The sequence below is a fragment of the Notamacropus eugenii genome, chromosome 4, assembly GCF_028372415.1.
Source record: "Notamacropus eugenii isolate mMacEug1 chromosome 4, mMacEug1.pri_v2, whole genome shotgun sequence".
In the NCBI taxonomy this organism is placed as follows: domain Eukaryota; kingdom Metazoa; phylum Chordata; class Mammalia; order Diprotodontia; family Macropodidae; genus Notamacropus; species Notamacropus eugenii.
Window position 1 is genome coordinate 463,173,224 of NC_092875.1, and position 25,950 is coordinate 463,199,173.

Below are 25,950 nucleotides of genomic sequence, written 5' to 3' on the forward strand. Positions count from 1 at the left end.
TTCTTGGCAAAGATCCTGGAGTGGTTTGCCATTTCCTTCTCTAGCTCATTTAACAGATGAGAAAACTGAGGCAAACAGGGTTAAGCGACTTGCCTGAGGTGACACAGCCAGGCATTGTCTGAAGTCAGATTTGAACCCAGGAACTTCAGTCTTCGTGACTTCAAGCCCAGTGCTCTATCCACTGCACCACCTAGCTGCCCTGTTATTATTAGTGGATATGACTATATCTTTTATTCTAGCACAGGCCACTTGCAGACTAGAGAAATGTTGAAGTTGGTATTCAGTGGCTGTAGGAACTTAGACACTTACTACCTGTGTGACCTTGCGCTTTCTCTTTGTGGGGTCACAGTTTCCTTTGTAAACTTTTATATAGACTGACTGATCAGTCCAATTCTATGATTTTGCTGGCGTAGGCCACTACCAATGAGAAAACACCCTCCAATGCTGATCAACAATTTTTCTGCACCCTAGAGTCTTAGAGAGTTGCTGGGGGCCCCAAGGGATTCTGGGACTTGCCTAGGATCCTGTGACCTGTTTATATCAGAAGAAGGATTTGAACCTAGGACTTTCTGACCATGAGGCTGGCTCTCTAGCCACTTCTCCATGCTGCCTCTCATAAGGCAGTGACAAATCACTGCAGCCAGTATTCACCTGGGGCTTTAAAGTTTGCAAAGTATTTTGCCTGTATTATTTCACATGAGCCTCATAACAACCCTTTGTGGTGAAGTACCACAGGTCTCAGCCTTGCAAGAAAATATATAAACTCAGGAGAGACTGAATGACTTTGCCTTTTGTCATACCCCTGGGAAACAGAATTCAAACCCAATTCTTCCTCAGCCCCCACCCCGTCTCTCATTTCATTTGTAAATCCTGTTAGAGAAAAGCTAAGGAAATAGAAATGGTTCCTCAGAATAGAGAAAAGATGAAGTATTCCAGTTCTTTGTTTCCAGTAACATAAAATTAGGAATTGTGGAAAGAGTATAATTCACACCATTTGGGCACTAGAATCTCTCACTAGATCTCTGTTTTCCTTGATATAAACATTCCCTCCTTTGCTGCATATCTCGGTCATAAAATACAGAGCTAGAGTTGTAAGAGACACTAGAGACCTCCCTGCCCCATTTTACAGGTGAGCAAACTGAGACATGCCAGGGGTCTAGCAGAGGCAAGATCTGGGCACATTCTCTCATCTTCTGTGATTCTTGTCTGTATCATCCCCTGAGGCTTTCCTTTTAGGTCTTTTTTTTATCAACTTTTCATAAGTACAGGTTCAGGCCTCAGCCTGCCAGTCTGTAACCTCTTGTTCTTACTACAGGACTGGCCCACCTCCCTTTCCAGTATTCTGATAGTCCAGTATCCATTTGGATGACTTTAAAATATTTTCCCTATTGCTTCTAAATTTTGTTCACTCAGTCATACCAAACATTTCAGATTTTTAAAAGAGAAGTATTAGAATATTGGAATAAAAACTTGTCCCCAGCATTCACCATTTTTGAGCAGGTTGAATTCGGAGGCCGTTCCATTCGTACACCCCAGAAGCTTAAAGCATTGTTTTTCCACCTGCAAGCAAAATCTGGAAAGGTGGATCATTGGCAGCCTGTCAAAAATCCACATTTCATGAAAATACGTTTGTCAGAGAAAATTTAAGTTAAGGTCACTCAGTCACACGATGTGCTTTTGTCCAACGCGTGTGCATGCCCAGGACAAGTGAGCTCTTGAAAGAGCAATGCTCCAAAGCAGTTTATTTTAAAAATAATTAACAAGGGGGAGATTTTTCTAAGTGATATAAACAATAGTACAAATGAGACAAAGATGCCTGTTCAATTTCCATGTATTTTCTAATCTTATTTTAATTTCATTTGAACAGTTTCATTCTGTTTGATAGCTTGGTCACAGTCACTGAAGTTGAGTTATTTTCTATGCAAAAAAGAAAAAAAAATATGTGTGTGCCCTGTTTTCAGAAAACCCAGAAGAATATAGAAAAATTCATGATTATAGACTAAGTTATTAGCAGGTAATATCTGATGCTACAAAATGACTTCAGGGAAAATAGTGAGTTCTCCACAGAGCTGATGTAAGGATCAAAAGAGATCGTATTTGTAAAGTGCTTAGCCGTCTGGCACATAGTAGATGCTATGTAAATGCTTATTCCTTCCTCCACCCCTTCATGCATTTTAATTTGTTTATAGGTCATTACATTCCTCAGTTCAACTCAATAAAAATGTATTAAATGAATAATACTGAGAGCAAGGCTCTGTCCAGGAGTTTTTTCATTTGCATACTCAATTCAATGAGCTTCTTCCTTCTCTATTTTATTGATGTAAGCATTTAGAGATAAAAAATTTTCTCTGAATACTGCTTTTGCTGTATCCCATAAGTTTTAATATGTTGTCTCATTATTATCATTCTCTTTAACGCAATTATTTATTGTTTCTATTACATTCTTTAACACACTCATTCTTTTAAGATTAGGTTTTTTATTCTCTAATTAATTTTTAAACTGTGTTTCCACGGTCTTTTATTAAATGTAATTTTTATTGAATTATGATCTGAAGAGGATACATTTAATATTTCTATTTTTCTGCATTTGACTATAAAGTTTTGTGGCCTAACATATAGTCAGTTTTTGTAAAGGTACCATGTACCAATGAGAAAGAGATATGTTCCTTTGTATTCCCATTCAGTTCTCTCCAGAAATCTATCATATCAAGCTTATCTAGAATTCAGTTCATCTCCTGCTTCTTCCTTATTTATTTTTTGGTTAGATTTTTCTGGTTTCCCCCTACACACGCACACACACACACACACACACACACACACACACACACACACACACGCAAACACCCCTCTCTTATTTGATTTTAAAAGTCTTTCTTAAACTTTTCCAAAAACTCTTTTTGGGCTTGTGACCATTTTACATTTTTCTTTGACACTTTACAGGAAGCTGTTTGTTTTCTTCTAAGTTTGAACCCTGATCTTCTGTCACCACATTAACTATGCATGGTCAGGCTCTTTCTCTGCTTTTTGTTCATTTTTTTAAAATGGCCTAGTTCTTGTCTATTAATTTTATGTTAGAGTTGGGCTCTGCTCCTGGGGCTTGGAGGATAATATTTCAGGCTTTAAGTTTTTCATGTCAACCCTATCTGTGGGACTCTGACCTCTTGGTTCTCCCAGTGTTCTATAATTCAAGGCCAGGTACTGTAGCTGCCTTATGCAGCTACAAACATCAGCTAGCCCCTCTGCCCTGGAACTGAAAGCAGAGATTCCACTCACCTGCCAGCAACCACAGTCAGCAAGGCCCCGCCTCTCTGCACCACAATCACCAGCTTGTGCTCACCCCTCCTCACCAACAGCCATAACCTAGGACCCCATGTGGTCAGTGTGCCTGGGCCCCATATCCAGTACTAGCTGAGGACCTCTACAACTTCCCCTGGTCAGTTGCCCAACCCCATACCATCCATGGAGTGAAGGCTCTAGACGCTGAGGCTGCTGCCAATACAGGTGTTGTTGACTCAACAGTGTCTGCACTTCAGTAAGGCCAGACCACTACTCTGAGAGGTCAAATCTTTCTTAAACTCCACCCAAGTTGCCTTTGGCTTTACCCCAACTTAATATTTTTTACCACTCTAAAATTTACTTTGAGGCATTATTTTAAGTTATTTGTAGGGGGGAAATTTGGGAGAACCAGGTAGTTTCCTGTCTTATTCCACCATCTTTCCACAATTCCTTACCTGGTTCCTTCTGTATTTTCACAATGTGCAAGTGTAAATAATTCCCTGTTATTTCTGAAATTACACCAAGACTTCTTTTAAAGTCCTTATTCCTCCTAGTATATTATAATGTATTTGTGGGTAATTAAATTTTAATGGTGCTACCCCTTTGTCCTGCCAAAGAATCTATGCTACCGTGACAAAAAGCACACACAGCCTATTCTGAAGCCACTGGGAAAAACACTGAGACAGTGCATTCCCAACCCATTACACCTTTCCAAGTGCATTATGGGTCACTGTCTGTGGCAGAAGATAGGCAGCTGTGTTTTGGCATAAGAGTACTGCCCAAGAGTTAGATCAAAAACGTGCATGAATAATATTCCCAAGAAGCACTGCTGAACCCAGTTCTTGGGATTTTTTTAAAGTTTTACAAAACTGAAATTAGAAATCAAAGTTGGCTCAGTAAGTTGATGGATACCTGATCATTTTCTTTTTTCTTTTTTTGGTACTTGTGATTCTATAGTACAACATTCCCCCAAAGCTTGTACTTGCTGACACTTCCCCTCCCCTTAAATTGTACTTTACGGATAGATCGATATAGATATATTTGTAATGTCCTCATTAAGGCAATGGAAGGGACATAGTAGGGCGTTTGTTGGAGGCAGGTCTTACCTCCTCATGAGAGCTGAATGTTAAATTTTTAGTGTGAACATGTACACCTGAGAAATAAACAAATGCTACAAGTCAGGGCTTGAATTATTGTTTTGTGATTATCTAGTCTTAAAAAAATCATTGGTAAAATTTTAATAATGCATATTGAACATAAAAGTGTGACAAGTATACATTCCCCCCTACCGAGAGCCTATTGTTAAGCATTCATATTTCCCCATCCTCTAGAAAATTTTAGCAAAATTTAGCTGTCCTAAAAACTACAGCCAATCTCAATCCCCACACTGCAGGGTAAAGCAGCACTCACTGTTTGCTCCCTTGTGGTCCCTGCACAATAGAAATATAAAGAAAAGATTTGACCTGCTAGGTAGATGGGCAAAATGGATAGCTTATGGGGCTTAGGAATACCTGAGTTCGAATCCCTCCTCAAAGACTTGCTAACTTGTGTCCTACTGGAAAAGTACCACTGGGAAGTTACTAACACAGGAAGGCTTCATGGAGGAGGTGTCTTTTGAGCTGGACTTTAAAGGTCCCAGGCAAGTCATTAAACTCCCTTATCCTTGATTTTCTCATCTGTAAAATGGATATTATTATGGAATATACTTCACAGGGTTGTTCTGATATGTAAAGCACCATGTAAATGTTAGCTATTCCGATTATTGCTAACATACCTCTCCCATCTCCCACTGTGGAACTTGTATTCTGCTTGGAAATGTACTACAAGAAAGCTACTAACTAGGGAGGGCAAGGGAAGGTTTCATGGATGAAGCAGCTTGTGAGTTGAGTTTTAAAGGTTTCAGTAGGTACTTAATTCATAAGATCATTGAGAGACCAAAATGAGATAATACATGTGTCATACTTCACAAATTTAAAAGACTGATGTCTGCTGTTACTATTTTGGCTATTTTTATTACTATTATTAGGCAAAGAAAACAAGGGAGGGAGGACTTTCCAGGCATCTGTGGGTAAGGCCACATAATTAATTTACCTTGATAGTAAATTCATTTACATAGAAAATCAGTTTACTGTCCTGCTCACAAGATGGTGGTCTTTTCTTGCTTTGTCATCCTGTAGTTTCAGTTACAGATAACTTTTTAGATATACTGCATTCAGAGCCTACATCTGGCACACATTTAGTCAACATAATTCAACTAGTACAAGAGGAGGCCATTTTATACGTCACTTTGTGGCAGATACGTCAAACTGCAAAGGGCTTTTCAGAACACTGCACACGCACACACACTTATGTTAGAAATACCTGTTAGAAATATGCTTGGCACAGGCAGTTAAGTATCAAGGTGAATTTATTAAAGAAGAATCCAGAGGAATTGGATATTTTCTGGGCAGAAGCGGACTCCACCCACCTCCAGGAAGGGGGAGCACTGAATACAGAAGCGAGAGAAGCTTTATACTATTAATTCAAAATAAAATCCTCCCATCAGACAATGGATTGGTCCATTCTCTTTCGGGTCACAATTTTCCAGACATGCCCACTATCTGTTTTCCCCTAAGCATATGTAGGCATGCAACCCTCCCTCATCATACATTCCACGAACAGAAAATAGAGGGATAATTTTATTCAGGTTGTGTCTGTTTATGTGCATGAAGTTTATTAAGCACGCACAGTGAAGAAAAGCCTTTTCTGGGTCATTGACCCCAGCCAGTTTAGGCTTTTTGGCTAGGCTAGCTTCTTCTCCTGAGAGCTGATTGGTTAGTAGTGCTTGTTACCTTACATTACCTTGGAACTGCAACATTTTGTGGAAAACTGACTTACCCAAGAATGACTTGTCTTTTCTCATACTCCTGTAGGTTATTTCATTGAGATTTTGATTTCTTGGATGCCTGCTTTGTGCACAGATAGGGTAGTGCTGGTGTTGTGAGGGATGCAGAAGAACTCGATGATACCAATTACTGTCTTCGTGTAGTTTATGATCTAGAAATAATAGGAATAAGTGCTTTGGAAAATATTGTGAAAATAAATAACAATTGTCATAACATACATATTGCTTCCTATTAAAGTTATGAAATAATTTTGTTATATTATCACATTCTTAGGTTAATTTGGTACTAAATTGATTTTTTTTCCAGACCATTTAACATATTTCTAAAGCAAAATGAATTCATGTGTGTATGTATGTGTGTGTGTGTGTGTGTGTGTTGTTGTAGTAGAAAATATTTTTATATTCCGTGGTATCTCTTTGTGCTGCTGGAATGAACACTGGCCTGAGAATCAAGAAACTGGAGTTCTAGTACCAGCTTGGGCAATGAATGCCCATCGGTCTAGACCCTCAGTTCTCTCTGCTGCAAAATGAGATTAGACTATATGGTCCTTGAGGTTTCTTCTAACACTAAAATCTTTTTTCATCACTTTGTTTATCATTTGCTTTAAATCTGCTGAATATGGAAGATAAATTTGGCCTCAACGTGTATTTCTTTGCTTATTATATAGGTAAAACTACTTTCTGATATCTTAAGAAAAAATATTCTTTCATGGTTACTGTTTATCTTTTTTTTTTTAGTAAGTTTTATTATTTATTTTAAACTTTAATTCAAAATGAGAAAAGAAAACAAATATTGCCAAGTACACAGCAGGACACGAGAGAGGATTCAATATAAAACAATAAATTTCAATTTCAAGAAAACCTCCATAATAAATACTACACATTGTTTTCAAAGCTGTCCAGCTTTTCTTTGCTTCTTTGGAGGTTTTCTGATTGTTAATATTTATAAAACAAACTTTTGGGCTTACCCAATCCTTACAAAAAAGAAATGAAAGCACAGTATTTAACTACTCTCTTAGCTAATTAGAAACCTGTTGATACAGCATTAACTTAGGGATCCTAAGGGGTTGTAAGTTTTTATAAATTTATTATTTAGTGCAATATCAGTGTTGAAAGGGACTTGAGATGACATCTGGTCTAGCCTGACCATGAATCCCTTTGAAAATGTCCCTAACAAGTAATCATCCATAATCTCCTTCAGGGCTTAACTCAGATGTCCTCTTCTCCAGTAAGCCTTCCTGTATTCCTCCAATGAGGAAGCACCTACTTCCACCCAAGATAACCCATCCCAAGTTTGTGTGGCTCTAGTTGTTACAAAGTTGTCCGCTTTCCTGCATCTTCCAGCAATTGCTTCTTTCCTCTTGGGCCAAGTGAAAAAGTACAAAAATTCTTCTTATAAAAATCCTTCAAATACTTGAAGACAATCCTCACACCCCACCAAATATTCTCTCCTCCCAAATGAAAATTCCCCAATTCCTTCAATGAATCCTCCTTTGAAATTGTTCTGAATTTTTTCACCATCTTCATTGCTTTCCTTTGTCCAGGAGCCAACTTGGCAGCATCTTTTCCGAAATCTGGAACTTACCTCAGATGTGATCTAACCAAGGCATGCACATAGATAAGCAAAAAGCTTTTATTGAGCACCTGCTATGTGTCAGGCACTCAGTCAAGCATTAGAGAGAGAAAAAAATAAAAATGAAATAGCCTCTACCCTCTACAAGCTTATATTCTACTAAAAAGAAATATGTATGCAGAGAATCCGCACAAAATACAAATTAAAGAAGAGTTGGGTGGGGGTTATCTAGCTTCCTTGCAGACTTTCATAAAGAACCATTTCCAATAGGAGGCCTTCACAGTGATAATCATTTCAGATTATTTGAACCCCAGTAAGGGCCAACGCCTGAACTAATTGGCCAGACATGCTTTGCTTTGCTCTAAAAATGTCCTTTCCTGTGTCAGCAACTTTAAGACCAGATAAGACTGACAAGGAGCATTCTTCCTGTTTGTGACCATTAAGGACAGAATGCCTACAACCATAATAATGGAACTTCTCCTATCTTAGTATCGTAGGGGTATATGCTATACAGGGGAAACACAGATACACTGGGATCCTAATTGACATGACTGTCTTGTCTTTGACATACGGAGACCATAAATCTGAAGGACACAGACATCCTGGGGATTGTCTTAAAACATATAAAAAGCTTGTCATTCTTTTGTCAGTCAGTCAGAATTTACCTTTTGGCTTCTTGTACGTATATGTTCGCTACTTTGTCTAACTTTAAGGGAATAAACAATATGAATTTATATGTCACCTAGCCTGTTTACCTCTCTTAACCAAACTTCCTGGTCAACACCAGACATCCCCACTGTTGGTACTTTCCCTTTTATAGCTACCTTCTATCTACTATGCACCTAAAATGTGTGTGTATACTATACACACACGTATGTGTATATGTATGTGTATGTGTATATGTATATATGTGTGTATGTAAATGTATTCACGCATACGCATATGTGTGCGCATGCGTATATGTATATGTATGTAAACTCCTTGAAGGCAGGTGCTATTTTGGCTTTTTCTTTATATCATGGGTTTAGCACAGTGCTTAGTACATGGCAAGAGCTTAATAAATGATTGCTTTGTGGACAGGTAGCATATATAAAATGAGTCACATCTGACAGGTTTCTAACACACCTCTAAAATTTCAATTTACATCAAATGAAGTTTTAATTAATTGGAGCCAACAGGAAACAAACCAGGAAGAGTGAATTATTTAACAAGTTGAGTTAGCTTGTTGAGAAGGCAGCATTCAGTTCTTTGAAAACTCCACAGGATTATTCAGTTGTTCATGGTCTGCTGATTATTTTTTCACTGGAAATACTAGCCTTTCAGACTCCAAAATAACACTTCAGGACTGACCCACGTTTCAGACTTTCAGCTTCTTTTTGAGTGTGAGTCCAGAGTTGAATGTCTTGTGACTGTTTCACTGACAAGCAGTCAGAGAAAGCCTGAGTCAGGTGCTATCACTCAGCACTGAACCATTCTGGAGGACCTGCTCAGGGCCCCCTTCTAGCATGCCTCCAACCATAAGTGACCAAGTTTATAAAATACATTTTATTTTTACTTTTGGATTTTACATATCAATCACTTCCCAATAAACAATTCCTATAGTACCTCCATTGTAAAAGTTAAGCAAAACTGTTATTATTACTACTTATAATTAAAACTAATTATGATTGCCACTGATAGTTCATTCAACTTTCTATTCTTAATTTAACCATTTGTTAACACAGTGCCTGGCAAATAATAGACATTAATACATGCTAGTTGATTGAATGATTGATTGATTGAACAATGAAACAGTGCGTTTTAATCTCATTTTTCTGGAGTCAGCATCAGTCATTGTATTTCAATTTTGCGTAACATACATGTTATCTTATTTTAGTGATGCCTTTTCTTTTTGGTAACACATTCATTTGTAAATATGTTCTCTCCTCCTGCCCTAGTACAACCCCTAGGGGCTTTTCTTGTAAGAAAGACTAAAAAAAAAGAAAAAGAAGATGAGAAAGAGAAAAGAATTCAGCAAAACTGACTGCTGACTGCTTCCAATGGGATATACAACATTTCATAAGTATAGTTTCCCTCCCTGTCCCCCACCTGCCAAAACCTCTGGAATGAAAGAAGAGACATTAATTTTCTCCTCTGTGAGACCAGATTTGGTCATTATAAATTGCATAGCATGTGATTTCATTTTACTGTTCTTTCTCTTTATAATATTGTCATCATCATGTACGTTGTTTCCCTGGTTCTGCTGGCTTCATTCTGCAATTCGTAGAAGTTTTACCATTTTTTTTAATTCTTCATTTTCATCATTTCTCACAGTGTAGTAATATACTCAAAATAACATAACATTTATCAAAATAAAAACAAAACCAATTACATTTGTTCTGTGTACCTTTTGGAAACCATCTGTTTACTTAAAACCATTGCTTTGTTCCTTTATAAGAAATATATATAGTTATAATTGATATAGTCTGTGCTCATTCAGTCAGTCTTATGCTGCATCGTTTCAAATATATCTTCCCAGATTTCTTTGTATTATTCAGGTTTGCTTCTTTATAGTAATTACCTCATTATTTAATAAGCCATTTTCCAATGGTTGGACGTTTGTCATTTCAAGTTCTGCACTATTATAAGTAAAGCAGCTGCTAATATTTTTGAACAGATATGTCCTTTTTTTCTTTACAGTAATGTCTTTAGGTCCTGGCCCTAATAATAGAATTCCTAGGTCAAAGAGTGTGATCATTTTGGAAGTTTATGCTTCAAAAAGTTTACTCTAATCCTAAATTCCAGCGTTCCTATCTTTGCCAACACGGATTTTTTTCATTTCTTATGTCAACTTGATTATTTTAATGCAGTTGTTGCTTTGATTTATGTTTCTCTCTGATATTTAGAAAATCTGAATAGCTTTTCACATGTCTATAATATTGTACTAATAACCACATAGTGGCTTAGTGGTTAGAAGACCAGCTTTAGAATCTGGAAAATATGGGCTAACATCTTTCTTTTCCTACAGACTAACTACAATGTCTAAGTAGTACAGCAGATAAAGGACTGGACTTGGAGCACGAGTTCAAATCCTGCCTCAGACATTTATTAGGAATATAACCCTGGACACTTAGCCTCTCTTTCCTTCAGTTTCCTCTTCTGTAAAGTGGTGGGTTTGGATTTGATGGTTTTTGAAGGGCCCTTCCAACTATAATGAATCTATGAACCTATAAACTATGCTATCAGAGGAGATAAAACTCCAATGAGAGTTAGGCAACTTATTACAACTCTAAGTTACAGGCAAGGGGGTGATCTGAATACCCAGAGATAGTTTCCACATCAGGAGCTGTACATACCGGTGAAATCTCAGGTCTGAACTTTCCCCCTTCCCCCCCAAAAAATTCCTTGACTCTTCCTCTCCAAAGGATTGTATGTTATTCTAGACAAATAGACATAAAATATCTGTGTCTAACCTTTATCTGACATATTTGTAATGTTTTTCTCAGTTCTCCCCTATTTTCAAGAGGTTGCTTTTGTTTATAAAAATATCATTTCTTTGTATAATTAAAACCAATATTTTCTCTAATAATTTCTTCCATTTGCTTGATATTTTTTCTCTCTCCATAATTAAGACAAATCTTTCGTTCGTTTTTCTTCTGGACTTTAAACTATTTGGCTTGTTGATTTAGAGCCTAGGATTGCATGGGATCTAAGGCATGAATCTAAACCCATTTTTCTCTCTGTGGTTATCCAATTTTCCCAAGATTTTATTGAATTACATTTTTGAATTCTATCCTTTTTGGTGTTTTTTTTATTATTGTTATTGATATGAATAATCTCTCCCATACATTAGTTTCTACTTCTAGCTTCTCTGTTGTGATCCATTGGTCTACTTCTTCCAGTAACAGACAGTTCTTGTAATTACTGCTTCAGAACACTTCGAAATCCCTTTATGTCAGTCTCTGGGGAGAGTGGGCTCAGATTTAGAGCAGTTTCCATGTAGCAAGGTTATGTCAAAATGCAGTTTAGTCACTGGATGAATCTGCTTCTCAGCTACCACTAGGCTAGGTCCTGAAGCTCTTCCTGTGGAGCCTCAATTCTGGAATAGCCAGTTCCAAAACACAACATGGACTCTCTTCTGGGACCTCAGGTGGCTCACTTTCTTGACCTTTTGAAGCTCAAGAAGTCTTAGCTATCTACTATCTTTTTCCTATAGAAGTAGAAAGAATAAGCACACCAGCCACAGAAGCAAACATCTCTTGAGCCACATGGGATTGGGGATTCTCTCTCCACTGAGGATTTAGTCCTTTCCTCCTTACTTGAACAGCACTGGAAAGGGAAAAGCCAGACCAAGAACCAGAGGCAGGCTAATAAGTCTCCTTTGAATGTATCCCAGTTCCAGCTACTCAACTGATCAACATCATGTTGATCAACATCAACAATGTGTGTGCTCATCATCCGATTATCTGATTATCAGACCGTAACCACTTTTACAGAATGTCTGTTGAGGCTCCAACCTTCACCAGGTCCCTCTGAAGGCCCCCTAACCTCTTCCATTTGAAGGACTGCCTCAACTTCTCTCCACCCCCCCTACACACGCCCCATTACAAATACTGCCGATCATTGCATTTCATGTAACTTCACCTTGGAAGTTCAATGTGCTGTTTGTACAAAATGGCTTTTTTATTCCTTAAAGACAGTTACCAAAGGAAATGCATAATGAAATTTGAGTCTCATGTGATTCTGTATTGCCTTTTGCACAACTCGCTCTCATGAAAATTGTTTATCATTCCCTTTATAGCTTCTGTCTGCCGGTTCCCCAGAAATGAAGAACTAGTAATGCAGTGAATATAAATTGGGACTTTGAGTCTGACTAATATTTTTCACATTCTTCTCTAACTAGGTCGTTGTCACCTCTGCAGTCTGGTTTGGAGAGTCTGAAGATGGAAGAAGCCGTAGAGTTTTCGAATGATGGGAACTCCCTGATAAAAGCGGTCTATCAAAGCCGGCTTCGCCTGACCAGGCTCTTGTTGGAAGGTGGTGCCTACATCAACGAGAGTAACGACCGAGGAGAAACTCCTTTAATGATCGCTTGTAAGACCAAGCATGTCGACCACCAGAGCGTCAGCAAAGTCAGAATGGTCAAGTATCTGCTGGAAAATAACGCCGATCCCAACATACAAGACAAAACTGGGAAAACGGCCTTGATGCACGCCTGCTTGGAAAAGGCAGGCCCTGAGATAGTTTCTTTGCTGATCAAAAGTGGTGCCGACTTGAGTCTGCAAGACCACTCGAGCTACTCCGCCCTGGTTTACGCCATCAATGCAGAGGACAGAGATACCTTGAAGGTTCTCCTCAATGCTTGCAAGGCAAAAGGAAAGGAAGTCATCATTATCACGACAGCCAAGTCTCCCTCGGGGAGGCACACTACCAAGCAGTACTTGAATATGCCCCCTGGGGACATGGAGGGATTTCATTCTCCAACCTCCTGTACTACCCCTTCGGAAATAGAGATCGAAACCGCTTCTCCTTCCCTATCAAACTCCTCTGAAAAGGAGAAAGGGCTTTTTGGCTCTAAAGATCTGGATCTTTCAGGTAGCAGTGATGATGCTTCCGAACCAGGTTCCCCTACCGGAAGACCTGCTGCAGTTCATAGTGGGCCTAAGCTGGGCCAAGCACAACACCTGCATTTAGATCCTTGGATAAAAAGCCCTCCCTCACTCTTGCACCAGGGTAAAGTGGCCTCTTTACAAGAAGAACTTCAGGATATTACACCGGAGGAAGAATTTTCTCTGAAAATAAACGGGCTAGCCTTGTCCAAGCGGTTCATCACCCGACACCAGAGCATTGATGTGAAAGATATGGCACATTTGTTAAAGGCCTTTGAACAGGCTGGTTCCAGGAAGCTGTCCTATGATGAGCTCCATTCGCAGCCCCCGTTTTCAGAAGGAAGCAATCCCTGCAGCGACATCCCTGTGGACCAGGACCCTGAGTCAGCGGCCCAGGCGATGTTTGCCTCTACCCTGAGGAGCATCGTCCAAAAGAGAAGCTCAGGGGCAAATCACTATAGTTCGGATTCTCAACTCGCTGCAGGTCTCACTCCCTCAACTTCAGAAGATGGAAAAACATTTGCCGGAAAGAAAAAAATCCTCTCCCCATCTCCACCGGTGCTGGCAGGGTCCAAGGAATTGCCAGAGAACGTGCCTCCGGGCCCGTTAAGCAGGAGAAATCACCCAATGCTGGAAAGACGGGGTTCGGGGGCCTTCCCACTAGATCACACCACACAAACCCGGCCAGGGTTTCTTCCCCCCTTAAATGTGAATTCCCATCCTCCTATCCCAGATATCGGTGTTAGCAACAAGATTTCCAGTCTCTTTTCTTGCGGACAAAAGATACTTGTGCCAACAGTCCCTACGTTTCCCAAAGAGTTCAAAAGTAAGAAAATGTTGTTAAGGAGACAATCATTACAAACGGAACAAATTAAGCAGTTAGTAAATTTTTAAAAGATAATCAATAATCACATTTACATAAAGTGTATGAGTCTGAAAGACAGAAGGAGTCTTGGATGGTTTATCTAGTCCATCCGTCTTCCTCAATTGAAGCAGTCTGTAGCTCAATGGGTATTCATTAGGAGTTGAGCATTATTTTAGGCACTATGGTCATAGACCTTTAGATAAGAGATAGTCACTGCTTTGGGGCAGTTCAAAACACCTAAACTATCATGTGTGCGTGTGTGTATAAAACTCCTGGTGAGGAAACTTTCCACCAATACAGATGTACAACTTACCTGTAACTTGCTTAGCATAGAGCCTGGCACATAGTAGGTGCTAAAAAATGTTTGTTGACTGACTGACTTTATAGAGTTAGTTGCCTTGAACACCAAGACATAATGTGACTTCCCCAAGGTCACACAGTCAGAATGTTTCAGAAGTAGAATTTGAACACATCTTTTCCTGACGCTCAAGCCAGCTCTCCATTCAATACCACTTGGCTTCTCACTACAACTGCAAAGCTGAAGGTCCTATTTCTAATAGAACTTTCTATCCTCCTCTCATAATAACACATAATAACCATGTTTCATAACCTTCATGTGGTCCAAGTTTTTTTCATTTAAATAAAAATCAATAAAGAAAAAAGATCACATGGTTTTGCTGCAGTTCTATAGACTTTTCATATTTACCCAAATAGTTTATAAAGTAACTCTAAGTCAATAAATATTAAAAGAATCCATGCTGCCCAAGGTATAAATGTGAAACATTATAAGAGTTATAAAATTTTCTGGCTACCCTCTTCCCCCCAAAAAAGAGTAAAACAAATCATCTTATGGGTAAGTATGAATTTAATTAAAATAAAAAATAAACCACATTGCAGTGACACTAATAAACTTGTTTTGGGAAGTGCTGTTCATATAATCAGCTGCTGCACCACCATGAGAACATTGACCAACATGGCAAAGTGCTATTTCAATACATACCTCTGTGTGTGTCTGGCTGTTCTCTGAGTCGCTTTCTTCTCCGTACTTATTAACTTCTATGACCATCAATGGAAATTGCCTATAGATTGCCAATGGTAAGATATTCATATCATTATAGGTCAAAAGTAAAGAAATACTCATTTTGAATTATATAAATGACCTAAGGGGTTATTTCCAAAGAAGCACCCATTTATTGAGTATAAATTATCTTCAGTTTCTGGTAAGCTCTGACTAAATGTTCATTTAGTTTAAATATTGAATATAAGGTTATATTTCATTAAGAAACCCAATAAAAACTTAATAAAAGAGTGTACTAACTGGTTAGAGATTTAATTCTACATATTTTATTTCTGATTTGAAATGGAGATAGGCATATTTGTGTAGACTTATATCTGTATATTCCCAAATGCTATTCAAGCACTGTATTTCCACTCATCTAGTTTTTTAGAACCTGGGAATGATTTCCAAACAACATAAAATGAAAACATTCTCTTCTTGTGATTTGGAAATATGATGTTATAAAACAATTCCTTGTCTTAGATATAGTAGTTACATGACAAACTATGAACAAAATTACATATCACCTGAAAATATGAATTTAATATTTGTGGTTCACAACTTTAGATATTTCTCCACATCACTTTAGCATTAACCTAATAAATAATTGTGTAGGAAAACAACAATTCTGTATTTCCTAATTTCCAGTTTATGCGGCTTTTCTTGGTAATTGATAGAAGCAAGTGGCACTGTACATGGTAGTAGTTTAGTTTTGTGTAGCTGAATATTTTGAAGAAAATAAATATTTAATTGTAGGTTTTGTTACTTGATGTTTCCATGGATGAATCATGTGATCAAAAAAACCTTCTGTTCTAAGGAAATATACGTAGTGTTTATAGATGTGGTTCTTGCTCAGTCATTTCAGATGCGTTCGACTCTCCATGACCCCATTTTGGGGGTTTTCTTGGCAAAGATACTGGAGTGGTTTGCCATTTTCCTTCTCCAGGTGTTTATAGATGGCTAAGTCCATTGTCACACTTTTTAATACTTGCAGAATTGTTGGCTTTTTAGTTTTAAAGATGTACATTGGAAAGAACATGCATATGGTTTGATTCCTAAACCTGTATATTCTGTAAATAAAGACTTTAAAATGTAGTTTTGAAATGTTATCTGCCTTTGACTCCTTGGTTATTAAATGAAAAATATTTCTATTGATTTCACAAGAATTATTTTATTTGATCACATCTGAGGTTATCTTGAGATAAAGACAACCACAAAATTACAGTTCCTTACTGATCTTACTCCTTTTTGAAAGAAATGAAGTGTTGTAAACTATGTTTAAGGCATTTTTGAATATGCTAGCAATCATCACTTAAAATAGTTTATGGATCAAGTTTTGAGTTTTTTTTAAAACTTATTTGTAAGGGCTCCAAAGGGATTATTTCTCAATATCTACTAATCCCCGGGGTCAATAATGCAAAAGCTGCAAATAGATTTTTAAGAACATAGTACTGGCAACAAGAAAACCAATATTTGTGAACATTTCCTATATTCTTAGCTAGTGTTTAATGGATATGATGAGCATTCATCCCATTCTCCATCCCTGGCACTCACGACATGAGAAAAGGCTCATCCATCCCCTTTTCTTGCCTTTGACATTGTCCTTAAATAAAAAGACTCAAAGCAGGAAACTGAAATAAAACATTCAATGTGAGACTCTATTGGAAAATTGCAGCAATTGCTATGTGATGTACTGTGGCCTGTCACTGTGTCAAGGTGTGACAGAAGCAACTTTCAATAGTTTTGCCATGCAGCTTCCTCATACCACATTTAATTTATTTTTTACTTCCTTAAAACTACCTTAGAAACCCAATGTCATTTTTTAAAAATATCTAATGGACTCTTTACAAACATCTTCAATGTAAAAGTAATGAAAATTGCATGGAATTACTGTTTATAGGTTTTTATTTAAAAGTAAAAATAAATTAATTAAAATAGATATGAGTATAAGGAAGGTGTTTTCTGAGTCACAAAGTACCAAATCATCAGGGTGGAAAATAATGTGTGTACAAAATGTATAGACAGAAATGGATGCAGTTTATGAATATCAGTGAGGACTCTCAACCTCCACTATTCAGATGCTCCCATGCCTCACCTTAGCATTTTGTTGATGACTAAATCCTGATGGTCCTCTCAGTTTTGTACAGTAATCAGTGCTTTCTCTTGCCAATACATGAATACATGGGTGGTGGATGAGAGTGAGGTAGAAAAGTAGCCTTGTTCTGTTACTTGCCCATTTAGGCTGTAGGACTAGTGCTAAGGATCTGGTCCATAGAGAAAGAACCACAATCTGAGGCAGAAATCAAATTGAGTGAAAGGAACCAGTGCCTTCACTTGGAAGGAAAGAGGGGGGAAGAGAGGAAAAAGCAGTCCTGTTATCATCACTCAGGTGGTCATAGGCTAGAAGAGAAAATGAAAAAAAAACCCTTGGTGGGTTCATAATATGTGCTGTTTGTATTATATGAACAATGGTCTGACCTCAGAATTCCTCAGTACAAGATTTCCACCCCTTTCAGCATTTCCCTTCTAGATAGCAAAGGAAGCACTTCTCTCCCAGACGGTTGTTAGTTTATTCTGAACAGTGAATCAATGCTTAAATACAGGATCTATATGCAGAGGTAGAATCTGTGTGTCAGTTGTCTCTAAGTATATTAGATATAAGTACCGGGGTCTGTTTGGACCTACGGTTTGTAAAATGGCTTGTTTTTTGTGAGGTAGGCACTAAAGATATTTAAAATGTTTAGATCATAGGATCAGAGACCTAGAAATGACCTAAGACAGCATTTAGTCCAACCCCCTTATTTTACCAATATGGAAGTAGTTGTGAAATAGCATTCACTACCACACCTGTATGGGCCTCACTTTTCCCATAGCCAGACCTCTTCATGTATTTTCCCTGCCTCCATCTGTTCTACAGATTGCTACCCATGTTCATTACCCACTACTTTTGTTGCCTCTTAAAACCCTTGGAAGATATCACAAAACCTCAACTCACGTGGCTTGCACTTTAGAAAGAGTTCTGTAATAGGAAAGAGCAAATCTGAGAAGAAAAAAATGGGGTTTTTTGTGCTATATCCCATGATAGCTCCAAGAATTTGAAATATATATATATATACATACAAATATATATATGCATATATATATATACATACATAAAGAAAAATGTGACTCACACCTGCATTTCCTTAACATATGTCTGCTGGAAAATTCAAATTAGATAATAGTTCATTACCTTCCATTACCCTTGGGTCCCCCATTTTAGACCTGCCCATCCCAGCCATCTAACGGTTCCTTTCACTTAGCTGATTTGGAGGGAAGTTGACCAGGTTGCAGTTACAGCTGCCTCTCAGCAGGACACCTGCTGTGGTCAGTCTCCTCCAGCTGGGCTTGGCTGCACTGGCTTTCTGAATATCCTGGCAAGGGCAGGTTTCCCTGAAGGATGTCCAGCCTGAATCTCCTAGTATTCACAGCATTTTGAAGACCCAAGACTCTCTTCCTCCCCTTAATTTTTTCCCTATTACATGTAAAGATAGTTTTCAATATTCATTTTTATAAAATTTTTAGTTCCAAAATTTTCCCCCTTCCTGCCACTTTCCCCCCTTCCCAAGACAGCAAACAATCTGATATATAGGTTATACATATACGATCGTATCAAATGTATTTCCACATTAGACTAAGACTTTTTAACAGGCCATCTAGCATCAACATCACTGGCTATACAGATGGCAATAGTTGATGTCAGTGGGACATGGTTTAGTGAAAAAGAAGCATCATTGTATAATAGAACATTCAAGTTGAATCTGAATCTCATCACCGCAGACAACCCTCAGGGACACACATACCGTTCATGGATTGGCAACTGGCCATCTTTGCAAATGAGATGCCAGGGGAAAATACCCAGGGGGTCACAGAATACCATCCTAATACCACTGTGTCCTTCATTTGGCCTCTTCTCCCAGAAGTGCACCCTAACCCAGCTCATAGTCTGCAAGCTACCCCAAACTGTCCAGTTTAAAGCATACATATGCTTATCTAAAGCATAGCTTCCCTGCTTAAATTCTCTCTCTTGGTGTGGATTGAAGCTGCAAGAGCTATTTCTTACATATTAGGATGAAAACTGGTTTGGTCCAGACATAAAGAAAACTTCAGTCCAACAGAGAAAATTTTTACAGTTTGTATTCTGTATCCCAGATAAAATGCTAACTAAGCAATATAAGTGAAGTCATTTCAAATTCCTCACTCTCCTATACTCCCGTCAGTTGCCAAATCATACTATTCCTACAGAATCTCTTCCCTTCTCCTGGCTACGGCCATAATTCAGGATCTTTTCACCCCTTACCTGAACTATGATAATACCCTCTTAATTAATACCCTCCTGGCCTCGTGTCTCCTTCCAATCCATTCTCCACATAGATGCCAAAGGAATTGTCCCAAAGGAAGGAAACAAAGAAGGGGGAAAACATTTATTAAGCACCTACCAACATACTAGGCTCTGGGCTAAGCACTTCACAAACATTAGCTCATTTAATCCTCACAACAATCTTTCAAGTTAAGGGCTTTTATAATTCTCATTTTACAGTTGAGGGAGACAGATAGCCTTTAAATGACTAGCCCAGGGTCACAGAGCAAGTAAGTATCTGAGGCCACTTTTGAACTCAGGTCTTCTTGATTTCAGGCTTAGAGCTCGATCCACTGCACCACCTGGCTGCCAAAGCATGTGCCTACTCCCCGACTCAAACTCCCAGTATTTTCCTATTGCCTTCCAAGGTCATGGTAAGAGGTGAAATCTGAACTTAGGAATTCAGATGCCATACCTGGTGTTCTTTTTCATTGCAAAATTCCTTCCTAGCCTTGCTTTGATCTATCTCCAGCCATTATTGTACATAACTGTCCACATACCCTACAGTCCAGTTCAGCTAGGGTTCTTGCTGTTCCTTATGTGGTGAGAGGAGACAGAGCTTTCTGTGTAGAGAGAGGACTGGAAGGGAGGCAGGATAGGCACCTCTAGCCTCTTCTCCCCCTGTCCCCTTCTCCAAGGGAGACTTTCATTCCTGCCAGCAAGGGAAGCAAGAAGTTGGGGCCAAGGACACACTGCTCTCCTAGGGTGGAGAGGAGGAGCACTAAGCTAGCATGTTCTTTTGGCTCCCTTAAATATTGCTTGTCTAGGGGAAATGACAGGAGTTCAATCTCACTTCTGTTTGCTTTACCATTTGGAGGGGAAGGGGACTCTAAGCTCTACATTCAAGGCCTGATCCTTTTCCCACCTAATACCAACTCCACAACAAACATAGATAGCAAATAGCAAAGAAATTCACTTACCCAAATCACAGCAAAACAGAAATAAGAGAAAACATATGGAGGAGAATATATCCCAGACAAGAGTATACCAGGAAATACAGAGTGAAAGCACTTTCTCATTGGGAATGAGTTAACTTCAATCAAGAGAAAAGGTCCTAGATCTCACCCAAGAGGACACTCCCTACAGGTTTTAATGTGGCAAGCTGGGAATAGTGACATGGAAACACCCACTCCTCTCGTTTTCCCCGTCTTTTCCTTCAGCAATATAAAGTGGGGTTGCCTTCTTCCATCTTCTCCCCAAAAGCCCAAAGCCAAGAGTGGCAGAAGTGCCTCGATGCTCAAAGAAGACTTAAAGTTTGAAGTCACAAAGGGAAAGGACCCTCTTGAATAATCCTGAAGGGATACTCTTGCTTGCAAAATTCCCAAAGGAGAATGACCCTGAAACATCTCAAAGGAGGATTCAAAGCTTTATGAGTTTCCCAAAGCTCAAAGGGCATCAGTAGAGGCTGGAGCTCTTTCACCTCTCCCTGACTCTGCCCTGCTCCTCATGGAGGATGGGGCCTTCATCTCCACCAACAGATTCCCATACCAATGGGCTTTGGAACAGGGGTCACACTTACATACCACACTCTATTTCCTCCCTCCATACCTTCGTACTGATGGGGTGCCCTCGCTCCAGACCTTGGCCTCAAAGAATCCTCAGGTTCCTCTGAAGTTTAGCCGAAGTTCTACAGTCTACACAAAGCTTTTTCTGATGTTCCCAGCTGCTAGTGTCTTCCCCCACTCCTCATGACCTTGTATTTATTTTGTAGGTGATTCTGTATGCATGTCTCTCTTCCAGCAGAATATAAGCTTCATGAGGGAAGAAACTGTTTAACTTTTTCTTATGTATCCCCAGTGCTAGTACCTGATGCCTGGAATACTGATGGTACTTAATAAGTGCTTGCTGATTGACTGCATTCCTAAGGGAGCATATTTTGTCAGTGAGTGCAGAATGAGCTAGGAGAGAAGAAAGAAGAGGTGGAAAAGATCTAGTAAAAAGCTATTAAAATAATACCAGTAAATGCAGATGAAACAAGGGGAGTGATAGAGGAATGGACAGAAGTGGACTGTATGTGTGTGTACATATACAAACGTGAAGACAAGACGATAGCTAAGTAAGTAATTGGGGTTAAGTAACTTGCCCAGGGTCACATAACTAACAAGTGTGTGAGCCCACATTTGAACTCAGGTCTTCCTGACCCCAGGGCTGGTGGTCTATTCACTGGGCTACCCAGCTGCCCCTTTGAGAGACATTTCAGAACTGGAACTTCAAAGTTTATTAAATGTCAGGGGGAAAAGAGAAAGAATCCATAGTGCTAATGGTTTTGAACTTGGGTGATCAGGAGGATGGTGGACCTATCAATGGGCAGTTAGGTGGCACAGTGGACAGTGTGCTGGGGCTGGAGTCAGGAATACTCATCTTCCTCTGTTCAAATCTGGCCTCAGACACTAACTAGCTGTGTGACCCTGAGCAAGTCACTTCACCTTGTTTGCCTCAGTTACCTCATCTGTAAAATGAGCTGGAGAAGGACATGGCAAACCACTTCAGTATCTTTGCCAAGAAAACCCCAAATGGGATTACAGAGAGTCAGACATGACCAAAAACAACTTGACAACAATGGAGCCATCAACAGACAAACCTGCAAAACATAATAATCCAGAATTGTAACATACAAAGTAATTCAGGGTGTTTTTTTTAAGTCCAAAGCAAATTAGGTAAGTGAAATAACAATATATGAAAGAGTTTACAAGATCTTTTATTTTGCAGTTTCTATTCCAATAGCTTGTTTGAATTCTTGGTTTTGTGGTTCTAAGATATCATAGAAAACCTGCTTCTTCCCAAAGTGTTCTCTGATATAAAGCAAATCTTCAGTGGGATATTTATCATCTTTTCCTGTCCAAATAGTCAGACTGTACCTGCATTAAAATAAAAAAAGATACTGTTATAAATGAATCAGAGATGGTGACAAAAAATTTTAATAAGAGTTAAAATAATGACAATATTTATTTTTTCAATATACACAAAACACACCCATATATCACATGGAAGAATTTTATATGAGTGAACTACTTAGAAAGTGAAAATAAATCTATTTAGGGGAATTGATGAGTTTTCTGCTTCCTGTTTCCATGATCATATTTCTCTTTCATGTATAAAGAATAAATCAAACAGTATCTACATTAGATAGTTGTTATATCTACAAAAGCATCACACAAATGTTCACTGAAGCCTGGCACAATGTACCAGTTTTCACGTTGTGCTACAACTAACCAAGAAACTGGACCCCAATCCACACACAAGTGGGAGGAGCTTTTTGATAGCAACAACAAAAAAGAGCACCATTTAAGTTTGTATAGTGGTTAATAGCTGAGGAAACACTTTCTAGAAATTTCATTTGATCCTCACAAGTCTGGGACACAGGATTGGAAGAATGGTGGAAAGGAGAACCACATCTTGTTAAAATAACATATTTCTGCTCTTAAAGGACAGAGAGCGGTTACACCTAGCCTGCTAGTGATAAAAAAGATGAAAGTATAGCAAGAGGCCGGTGTCTAGCAGCAATTCAATAGAACAACAAATTGATGAGAATTTCTGAACTATCACAGTAGTTCTGCATAAGAATGTGGAGCAGAAATATGAAATTCTGTCTGCAGTCTTTTTTATGGCACTTTTGTCAAAACGGCATTCTTATTAAATTGCCTCACTACTGTTGACACAACCCCTAAAAAAGAAATTGATATACACATTTAGGAGGGCATGTTCCAGTATTACTCTTTATTTTATTGTTATTTAAATGAGAGAAAAAAATCAAACTACTCAGGGGTATTCAATATATTAATTTAAATCAAATCAATTTAAAGACTCAATTATAAATTTATATTAATATGAAAATGGCTCAACAAATCCTTGAAAACAATCCAACTTTTTATTTTTATCATCAGTACAAAAGGAATTATAAATTATTATTTTGGAACTTCAGAGATAACATTGATTAATGGAAAGGTCTGTTGTGTGGAAAGCACTTTAAGGTATTACATTTATTTCTACCTATAGCATGAATCCAAAAATAATACCTTCTTTGTGCTATCTTCAGGTATATTACAAAGAACGATTGTTAAGAGTATGATGATAACATATAATAGCTATCAGATGACATTAGAATATGCAATACAAAGAGGCCTACAGAAAGGCCTAGAACCGACTGAGCAGAGACTGAAATATCTTCTATCCCATGATGACAGATCAGAGTTCAAGAAGGAGTAGATAAAGAAAAGTTACTATAAAAATAATACTAAAAGCTACTAAACAAAATACCAAATAAAGGTAACTACCTTTTAAATACATCTATTGCAAATAAAAAAGTTCAATACTCATTTTTACTACAAACATTTGAAAATATAGGTATAAATGGATATATATATATCTAAAACCATCAGCAAGTTATCTGTTTTAATAGTTTACTTATTTTTAGATTTCGACATTCATTTCCACACAATTTTGAGTTCCAATTTTTCTCCCCATCTCTCCCCTCCCCCCACCCCATAACACCTTGCATTCTGATTACCCCTTCCCTCAATGTGCCCTCCCTTCTGTCACACCCAACCCTTCCATTATCCCCATCTTCTCTCTTTTCTTCTAGGGCAAGATTGATTTCTATACCCCATTACCTGTATTTCTTATTTCCCAGTTATATGCAATAACCATTCTCAACATTTGTTTCTAATACTCTGAATTCCAACTTTTCTCCTTCCTGCCCCAGCCATTCCCACTGAGAAGGCAAGCAATTCAACACAGGCTACACATGTGTAGTTTTGCAAAAGACTTCCTTAATAGTCATGTTGTGTCAGCCTAACTATATTTCCCTTCATCCTACCCTGTCCCCCATTTATTCTATTCTCTCATTTGACCTTGTCCCTCCCCAAAAGTGTTTACTTCTAATTACTCCCTTCTCCCATTTGCCCTCCCTTCTATCATCATCCTCACCCCATTTGTCCCCTTCTCCCCTACTGTTCTGTAGTGTAAGACAGATTTTCATACCAAAGTGAGTGAGCCAAATGTCAAGAGAATAAGCTTCACTTTTCCCCTCTCACCTCCTCCCTTTTCTCCTCCACTGAAAAGGATTTTTCCTATCTCTTTTATGGGTGATAATTTTCCCCATTCCATTTCTCCCTTTCTCCTCCAAATATATTCCTCTCTCACCCCTTAATTTCATTTTTTATAGATATCATCCCTTCTGATTCAACTCAACCTGTGTGTGTGTGTGTGTGTGTGTGTGTGTGTGTGTATGTGATCCCTCCACATACCCAAATGCTGAGAAAAGTCTCAAGAGTTACAAATCTTATCTTTCCATGTAGGAATGTAAACAGTTCAGCTATAGAAAGTCCTTTATGATTTCTCTTTCCTGTTTACTTTTTCATGCTTCTCTTGATTCTTGTATTTGAAAGTCAAATTTTCTATTCAGATCTGGTCTTTCCATCAAGAATGCTTGAAAGTATTTTATATCACTGAATGCCCATTTTTTTCTCTTGAAGTATTATACTCAGTTTTGCCAGGTAGGTGATTCTTGGTTTTAATCCCAGTTCCTTTGACTTCTGGAATATCTTATTCCAAGTCCTTCAATCCATTAATGTAGAAGCTTCCAGATCCTGCGTTATCCTGATTATATTTCCACAATACTTGAATTGTTTCTTTCTAGCTGCTTGCAATATTTTCTCCTTGACCTGGGAACTCTGAAATTTGGCCACAATATTCCCAGGAGTTTCTCTTTTCAGGTGTCTTTCAGGAGGTAATCAGTGGATTCTTTCAATATTTATTTTGCTCTCTGGTTCTAGAATATCAGAGTGGTTTTCCTTGATAATTTCATGAAAGATAATGTCTAGGCTCTTTTTTTGATCCTGGCTTTCAGGTAGTCCCATAATTTTTAAATTGTCTCTCCTAGATCTATTTTCCAGGTCAGCTGTTTTTCCAATGAGATATTTCACATTATCTTCTACTTTTTCATTCCTTTGGTTTTGTTTTTTAACTTCTTAGTTTATCATATAGTCATTAGCCTCCATCTGTTCCATTCTAATTTTGAAAGAACTATTTTCTTCAGTAAGCTTTTGAACCTCCTTTTCCATTTGGCTAATTCTGCTTTTGAAAGCTTTCTTCTCCTCATTGCCTTTATGGACCTCTTTTTCCAATTGAGTTAGCCTATTTTTAAAGGTGTTGTTTTCTCTGGCATTTTTTGGGGTCTCCTTTAGCAAGCTCAGCAAAAGCTCACCTTTGAAGCTCTTCCGTGGCCTGAGCCCACTGCATATTCATTTTGGAGGTAGTGGATGCAGAAGCCTTGACTTCCTCTGACAGTATGCATTGTTCTTCATCTG

The 25,950-nt window shown here is 38.4% G+C and overlaps 2 protein-coding genes across 8 annotated transcripts in view; one reads left to right on the plus strand and one right to left on the minus strand.

Annotated features, from left to right (window-relative positions):
• Positions 1-16,338, plus strand: part of ANKRD34B (ankyrin repeat domain 34B) — a 38,987-nt gene extending 22,649 nt beyond the window's left edge. For all 3 annotated transcript variants that reach the window (XM_072606267.1, XM_072606268.1, XM_072606266.1), the window contains exon 3: positions 12,616-16,338. In XM_072606267.1, coding sequence (XP_072462368.1) covers positions 12,656-14,215 — 1,560 coding nt within the window. In that variant the 5' untranslated portion in view covers positions 12,616-12,655 and the 3' untranslated portion in view covers positions 14,216-16,338. The remainder of the gene's footprint in view (positions 1-12,615) is intronic.
• Positions 16,339-22,324: 5,986 nt separating this feature from the next.
• Positions 22,325-25,950, minus strand: part of FAM151B (family with sequence similarity 151 member B) — a 59,723-nt gene continuing 56,097 nt past the window's right edge. For 4 of the 5 annotated variants that reach the window (XM_072606269.1, XM_072606272.1, XM_072606273.1 and 1 more), the window contains exon 6: positions 22,325-22,500. In XM_072606269.1, the coding sequence (XP_072462370.1) occupies positions 22,341-22,500 (160 nt within the window). In that variant the 3' untranslated portion in view covers positions 22,325-22,340. Of the gene's footprint in view, positions 22,501-25,845; positions 25,948-25,950 lie in introns of those variants that run through there. The other variant, XM_072606275.1, reaches the window with a different exon arrangement.